Source organism: Colias eurytheme, chromosome 7, assembly GCF_061535395.1.
Source record: "Colias eurytheme isolate Ceu_HAF_F1 chromosome 7, ilColEury1 Martin Lab GWU primary, whole genome shotgun sequence".
Lineage (NCBI taxonomy): Eukaryota > Metazoa > Arthropoda > Insecta > Lepidoptera > Pieridae > Colias > Colias eurytheme.
The window spans coordinates 2,212,697-2,221,312 of NC_142986.1; the positions used below are offsets into that span (position 1 = coordinate 2,212,697).

Genomic DNA, 8,616 nt, shown 5'->3' on the forward strand with positions numbered 1-8,616 from the left:
TAAATTAGAATTTTCCCTTCGCAGAGTAGTAGTAGAGTTTCAGAAAGATTATAAATAACATACCGTACCATATCCATTCATGCTGTCAGCCTACTGATATTGTATTATGTTTGTTGAATCAACGTCGAACGAAAACCATTTATAATTATTTTACACACATCCTAATAAATATAAAGTACGACGCATCCGACGTATTGCGTATACTTATCGTAAAATTTTACTTTGACTAAGCACATAATTACCTTTTAACGTCTTCCGCAAAACCTCAACAAGCCAAACATTTAAATATTACACATCTAAATTCCAAAGTATGAAACAAAGTTTGAATTAAGTAAGGGGCAAACTTTTGCAATGAAAAAAGTAGCTGAAAAGTGGAGCAAAGTTGTAGCTCCTTCATTAATCAAAGGAGCACTTAACTTGATGCACGTCATCTCGTTGCTAATATATTTTTTTGGATAACGACTAATAAAAAATTTAGGAACAGAAGTTTGTAGGATTTCAATATAGTTTTCGTATCTACCTAACATAATATTTGTAACTACATTCCGTAAATAAAAATAATTTGAATTTGAAAATTTGAATTTGAATTTGAAATCGTTCTGGTATGAACCAGCTTTTTAAATCATCATATTAACGGTGCAATAACTGGACTAATGTCTGACTCGTTAGATCAAGTAATTAGCAAATTTGACTACATAAAGTTATTGTACATACATAATGTTATTTATTTATCGTTTCTAACTATGAAAATGAATATGCAATGTCATCGTGTATATCGCTCTGATGTCTTTTACCCAATCAGAGACCACTATTTATTATTTAACTAGCGGTCCGCCTCGGCTTCGCCTCGTATTTACGTTTTCTCTACATAAGAACCATCCTCGTACTTCAAGGAATATAATAAAAAAAAAATTATCGAAATCGTTCACGCATGATTCCGTGAGCAAGGAAAACGGGTTTCATTTTTATATTACATATTTGTATATAGATTAATCGAGTAGACAGTCTCAGTCACAGGGGATGATATTTTGATACTCGGTTGAATTTTTCGATACTGATTTGTTCATCATTCTTTTTCAACACTAGCTGTGGCCCGGGGTTTTACCCTATTACTACATTAGTCTTAGCGTGACAATATAATATAATAGCCTCACTCGATAAATGGGCTATATACCTACGCTATGAAGACATTTTTCAAAACGGACTAGTAGACCCTGCGTTCGAAATAACAAACAAATCACTTCTTGAACGCTAATGCAAAATGATTTTATTGTCTATGTTTTTTAAAAAAATATGTTAACATATGAATATAAATTAATAAAGAACAGAAATTAAAAAGGATTGGCGTGAAAGGATGTGGGTTCGAGTCCCGCCTCGCGATCGATTTTTTTTCGCCAAAATAACAAAAACTACAAAATTGATGTCGCTTAAGAATTTTGTATATGTACAGAGGCTATTATTAATTTACTGCAACAAATTATTCTTTTTCACACGGCTTGTGAATCATTGCACTAAGTTTCCGATTTCTCTGATAATGTGTGTTGTATACCAAAGTGACAGCAAAAATAAACGAGTCATTTTTTGAGAATTTATTTAAAATATTGTAGGGTTTACATTATTTATTGAGGTGAACCTAATATAAAAGTAATGTAAGACTTATATCCTAATGAGTTCTAAAATGCTTTGGTAGAAATAAATCCTTATAGAAAATCAATTTAATATATATATATATATATATATATATATATATATATATATATATATCGTGGTTGAACGCTAACTGTTTACGATCTGTTGGTCATATGATTTATATATATATATATAACTGTTTACGATCTGTTGGTCATATGATTTATATATGTATATATATATATATATAAATCATATGACCAACAGATCGTAAACAGTTAGCGTTCAACCACGATACCGTGATGGATCCGAATTTTACAAATCCTTTCGTCTATAGAACTAAGAATAGGACCCAGGTCCATATTCCAACCATGTTGGAGTCCGTAGTCTAAAACGTAATTTAGCAGTACCCCACACGCATGGTCATCTAATTCTGGCCTTGCATCAGTTTCAACAGGAGCCTGCGCTTTTTCAGTCATTGTCGAACAAACACTCAATGCCTTTCTGCTGAATACTGCTGATAATAATCGTCGAGCTAATGATTTGCAGTCTTTTGATACACGCTGACAGTATAAGAGTTCTCCGTAACTAATAAAAACACCACTTTGTGGCAAAAGTTCTACAAGTCCTGGTAAATTTGTTCTATACTGCAATGTCCATCTTGTGTCATGACGATCATATTCCGGTGGTAGAGCGAAATGCCACGACTTGTGTTTATTTTCCGGTGGTTTGTTAGCATCGTCGTGACTATGTTGATCTTGACTTCTCGAACTTGTGCTTGCTGTTGCTTCAGTTCGTATTTCTTCAGGAGACTTTCGGACTTCTGATCTCAAGTTAATCGGAAGAGTTTCATTGCCGGTTGAATTTTGTATTGAGTTAAATAGTTCAACTGCACTCAGTAACTTTTTATATGTTTGAGCAGTCTCGAGGATGGAACTGCGTAAGTTGTTGTACATATCAGTAGTATTACGCAAAACAGAGCCCATTTGACTGAAGAGAATTGCAAAGTTGTCTAACATTTGCTGCTCTAATTTCAATCTGACATGAGTAGTAGGGTTAATTGAAGTTGTGTTTTGAGGAGCTGTTGGACTGTCTGCAGATCTACTTGCAAAAGAAATAAAAGTGCTGTCTTTTGTTCTCTCCATAGGTGCTCTATCGGTAGACTCGTGACCTTCATCTGAAAGTGAATCGGAATCCGAAGTTTCAGCATAATGTGCCAAAGTTTCTACCGTGCACTCGTCTTTTTGAAGCGTAAGGTCTGTGGCCATTGAATGTTTATCGCTTGCAATATTTTGTTGGATCGAAGTTAAGGATCTCTTGCTTTGTTCAGTATGTTGATCATTCAGTATTGTTTGCGGGTGCTGTTCATTTCTAAGGTTTTGTTTGCTCGCAGCTGATAACGTTTGTCGAATTGATTTCAGTAAATTCGGTACAACAGATGGCCGCAGTTTTTTTGGGAGCCCTTGAAGAGCAGGCATTTTTCTTGCGTTGTTCGCAACGCCGGCTCCTATTTTCTGTATATGCAGTTGCTGTTGTGAGTCTTGCTGATTTGGCTGTGACAGTCTCGGTTGTGAAATTTGTCCTGGAGATGGAATGTATGTTGAGCTTAGAAGGTTTTGTGATTCCAATGGAGAATTATTTGCACTTTCCACATTTATTTTCAGTAAATGCCCACTTTCTGGAGTGTCAGTTGTGATCTCGACAACTGTGCAATTCTCAGATGATCGTAATGATTGCACTGATGAAGATCCGGTTTGTTCCGTCAAATTCGACGGGTTCTGTGGCGCTTTTTCGATTTTTCTTTTAATATTGCTAAAACGTACATTCTTATTGGTCGCATTTTGTGTCTGCGTCAAATCCTCTGTCCGGAATAGGTTATCGCGTAGTTGGTCAGGCATTTCGAGTAACTTTACTACCGTATGAGTGGTAGTTTGTGTGTTATTTGAGACGTCACTAGTATAGGCTAGAGATTGGACATTTTCTATCATAGGATTGAAGTTCAATAACAAACTTCTGTTCTCTAAAGAAGGATCTTGATTATTATACTGATTCGATTTAGAGGTCCGCTCGGTTGAAGTTGAAGGTTTCGCAACTAGCATTGATGCATCCGCTGTTTTGCTAGGAAGATGACAGTGGCTAGCGCTATTATTTTCATTGGATGATTCAATACCTCGTGAGTTATCAATTTCGATAACCTCTGTAGGCTCGTCGTCAAGGTCTATTACAGGTATTAGTGGCTCCTTGTTTTGCGCAGTACGCGGAGTTTGAATTCTTTGTTTAGTTATCGAATTCATGTTGGAAGCAACAGCAGCTGTTCGTGTCTGAGCGAGTTTCCTTGATTGGTTGTCTTGAATGCCGGTCGGTTGTTCTGACTCCGTATAAGCGTCAGTAACAGATGCGCCAGATGACTGAGCATCTTTATTCAGTTTTAAATGTTTCGCATCAAGTTGTTTGTACAATTCTGGTAGACCTGGTCGCTTGATTGATATCCTTGGTAGAGGTTTCCGTAGCATCGTTCGGGAATTCGTATTCGACGAAGATGCTGGTTGCATATCTATAAATAAATAAAATATGTATAATCCTTTAAAATCTAGTAATTTGAAACAAGTAATAATCGATAAGAAATGTATTCAACAAAATAAAATTGTTCACACCAATAAAATATATTTGACTAGCTGTGCCCCGCGGTTTTACTCGCAGTGCTTCGCTCGTATTCCTCTTAGCGTGATAATATATAGTCTATAGCCTTCCTCGATAAATGGGCTATCTAACACCGAAATAATTTTTCAAATCGGACCAGTAGTTCCCGAGATTAGCACGTTCAAATAAACAAACTCTTCAGCTTTATAATATTAGTATAGATTAGTATTAGTATAGATTAATGAATCAATTTAATTATTACCAGGAATTCTTCTTGTTTCTCTTACTACTAAATTATCTGCATTTCTTTCTATGAAAGGTTGTTGATTACTTCTTGACGCTATCCATTGTTCTGCAATTTCGTATGTATCTGAAATTGAAATATTTTCTACCGTAATTAATATAGTTTGAGAATTAAATCTCTTTAAAATTTATTCGGTGATACAATACACAATGAACTGACAAATGTAATAGTTCCAACTTACTTGACTGATATTTGATGACAGCCATATAAAATCTCCAAGTATCACAATATCTCTCTTTTCTCTTAACACGCTCTTTTATAAGGGCAGGATTTTTCTCTTTGGGGTAGGCAACTACAGCCCTATCGTTCTCCGTTCCACGTACTATATTTTCTATCCAGGTGTTTGGTACGCAGACGTAATCATCAATACCTTCAAAAGGTAATTCCAGGAATAGAACAACATAGAATTTGAACTTATCATCATTACGTGAACGTCGCATCTGAAAAAATACAAAATGCTTCCGTAAATAACAAGTCGAACAATATTATCAGCATCAATTCACGCTGTTAATTCCTTAGTCACTAAGAAAATTCACCGTCACTGAATCACTAATATATTTTTAACTTCATATTTTCCTAACCTTTTAATGTGAATAAAAAATTGTAACAGCGAAATGTTATCATTCCAACCGAATGTGCGTGAAGGTCGAGCGACGCTACTCTGACTAAAGCTCATCAACTATTCGATTAATTTATTCCCGTAGTTGTATGACGTGGCCAAATGGTGGAGGAAAGACCTTGGCTGATTACGTCAACATGTCAGACTATTCTTAAAAACTGTAAACGTTATCAGCACGTGCCGGTTTTGCGAATTAGCAAGGGTTGTTGTTTATATCATTCGATGATAATTGTTTTATTTTAATGCATAAATTAAATTTGTTTATATTCATTAGGATTAATTTTGTATCAATTTTTTCGTGTTTTTTTAAAAACGTTTAAATTCTGTAAAGGTGATTTGAAGTAACTTAAAGAAATAAAAATTAAAATCTATAAAAAATATAATAAAGGTCAATAATCTTCTGTTTTAGTTAATAATCTAACAAAAACACTACTATTTCCTGCTCCGGTCTGTAAAATAAGGATACGCGTTGGTTGCACGCGTAAAAATATTATATTTTATTAACCGATGGACATCGTTTTAATAGTATAATTTCTTACTTTTCTAGAGTTTGTTATCCCAATTCATCAATAAGGAAAAAATAAGTAAATAGCAGTTAGTTCTATTCAGTAGATTATTGATTATTGATTATTGATGATGCACACCTAGTTACTTCGTCACAGATAGATAATAGGAACAAAATAATCAGGATGATTTTTAGTAGCTGCTGGAAATTGATTATGAAAAATGGATATTATGACAATTCTTAATATATAGAAATCTCGTGTCACAATGTTTGTCCTCAATGGACTTAGGATAGTTTAAACATGTAGGTAGGGGAGACCGGGGATGGTTGGCTATAGGGGCAGGTAGACTAAACAACAATAACTCGCTACCGTCACGTGTTTTTCATCAACCAATCACAAGCGACGATGCCTCCCTACGACCTGCTAACTTGTGTGAAGTGAGCCGCCGCAGTCGCGTGGCGTTCGTGAGTGGCATCACATGTTGTATTTTTGGTCTCGGTAAGTAACTTTTTTCGTTCGTACTTTTTTTGTTATTGTGTCTTTGGATCTGTTAGAAACAATGCTGTTGTTATGCCAAATGTAAATATGATAATTTTATTCTATATTACACAGTATTGCTTCCATGTTAGTGCCAGAGTTTGCATATGATACGCAGGTGAAATTCAAAATGGCGTCAGGGGTTGGTTGACTAATTTTGTTCGGGGTAGGTAGACTAATTGGTCAACCAACCCCTTTATAATAAGTATAACATTTTATCATTTATTTAAAGAATTGTGTGGGCTAATGGTTAATGTGCATCATTAATGTAAACACTAGATATTATAGTCTTCTCTCACATACTAAATTACAGTTGTATTTTTACAGGAAATGAGGACGTACAAAAGAAAATCTGAAAGGGGTGATGTACCAAAAGATATCATAGAAAGAGCTCGCCACGCAGTAATCTTCGATAATAATAGCATCAACGCCACATCAAAGAAATACCAAATTCCATACAAAACGTTGCATCGTTCTGTGACTAAACTTAAACAAAAGCTAGAACGTTATCCGAACCTCGGGAAAGCTGATTTGACCCTGGACACGACGGGGTACATAAAAAATAGGCAGGTATTTAGCGATGACGAAAAAAATAAACTGGTAGCTTATTTGAAGACGGCTGCTGGCATTTATTATGGATTAACACCGTATGAGACACGCAAATTTGCATTTAAATACGCAAAAAAGAATAATAAAACTGTACCTGAATCTTGGAATACAAAATTAATGGCTGGCAAAGATTGGCTTGGTAATTTCTTAAAACGTCATCCCTCGTTATCAATAAGATCTCCTCAACCTACAAGCCTGTCTAGAGCTACGTCGTTCAACAAACAAAATGTAAGTGAGTTCTTTGTTAACTTGAAAACAGTTTACGAACGATTAAATCTAAGCCCAGGTGATATTTGGAATGTTGATGAGACGGGACTTACAACAGTCCATGTGCCTAATAGAGTCATAGCTCGCCGGGATATTAAAAATTTGGGAAAAATGACTTCGGCTGATAGAGGCACTTTAGTGACAATTGCAGTAGCAATTTCAGCTCTCGGCAACATGGTTCCCCCGTTTTTTGTTTTTCCAAGAGTACATTTCAAGGAGCATTTTCTTAAGGCGGGTCCTATAGGTTCAGAAGGTGACGCTTACCCATCTGGGTGGATGAAAGAAGAAAATTAAATAAAATACGCAAAGCATTTTGTGTAACACGTGAAACCCAGTAAAGAAAAGCCTATTCTTCTGCTCTTGGACAACCACGACTCACATTTATCAATCGAGGTGCTGGATTATTTCAAAAACAATGGGATTACAGTTTTGTCATTCCCCCCTCATTGTAGCCACAAACTACAACCACTTGACAGAAGCATTTACGGACCTCAACTGGCTAGCTACTCACCCTGGAAAAACCATCACAATTTACGATATTCCGGAATTGTTAAAAGTATCTCTGCCAATGGCGGCTACAATCGACAATATACAGTCATTTTAATGTTTTATTTTATACTAATCCTCTTTATTTACACTAATTACTGCCTAGGTCAACCTACCCCATGCCTATAGTCAACTTGCCCCGGACATGGGGTAGGTTGACCAAGCGTCAGGGGTTTAGAAAATCGACTAAATAAATATTATAATGATAAATATATAGGTTATAGATTAGTATTTTAGGTACCTGAATAGTTCTTCTATCTGTATCAACTGCTATTTTTGTTATATACAGTTAAACATCAGAGATATACGAGCTTAAGTCAAAAGTTAGTCAACCATCCCCGGTCTCCCCTACCATGGGCGGAGCCGGGGCGGACCGCTAGTATATTATATTTATTGAAGTATTTAATTATTCATTATTGTACTTATAAAAGAGAAAAAAAACATACCTACAGATTTGTTGAAAATTTTAAACACATTTTTTTCTAAATTTTTCATACCAAGTTTATGTTTCTTGGAACAAGTTTTGATAAACATATCATGAAAAAAAATAAGTATTTGAATAACAGTTCTAATACTTAATTATAAAAATTATCGCTGTCCCCAAATGACCTTGTATTTTGCGATAAGCTTTTTATCAAACTGAGATTCCTTTATTTAATATGGAAAAGACATTTTTGGTCAATGTTTTGATTAAGTTTAAATCGTAAATTCAGAAGTTCGTAGCTAGTGATAAAAATTAAAACTATTTGTTATTTTATGTTAGATAAATTAGTTATGTTTGATAAATCAAATTGTTAATTCCTCACCACACAGATTTTCCTTGTGTGGAACTTGGAAGCTAGACGTGAGCATAAATAAGAATAAGAGGACTATAATTCTGTTTTAATATTTTAATATTTTACATTCTGCTAATCAGTTTTGTGGATCTATCTCTCTCTCTCTCTCTCTTCAGCCTTTCT

General features: G+C 35.0%; 1 protein-coding gene across 1 annotated transcript; it reads right to left on the reverse strand.

Moving 5' to 3' along the window:
* Window positions 1-1,884: 1,884 nt before the first annotated feature.
* LOC149906900 (uncharacterized) lies at window positions 1,885-5,225 on the reverse strand. Its single transcript, XM_090103949.1, has 4 exons — window positions 5,155-5,225; window positions 4,755-5,013; window positions 4,532-4,639; window positions 1,885-4,183 (listed from the first exon to the last, which is right to left on the reverse strand). The coding sequence occupies exons 2-4, from the start codon at window positions 5,011-5,013 to the stop codon at window positions 1,908-1,910; spliced, it is 2,643 nt and encodes an 880-aa protein (XP_089960075.1). The 5' UTR covers window positions 5,155-5,225; the 3' UTR covers window positions 1,885-1,907.
* Window positions 5,226-8,616: the final 3,391 nt, after the last annotated feature.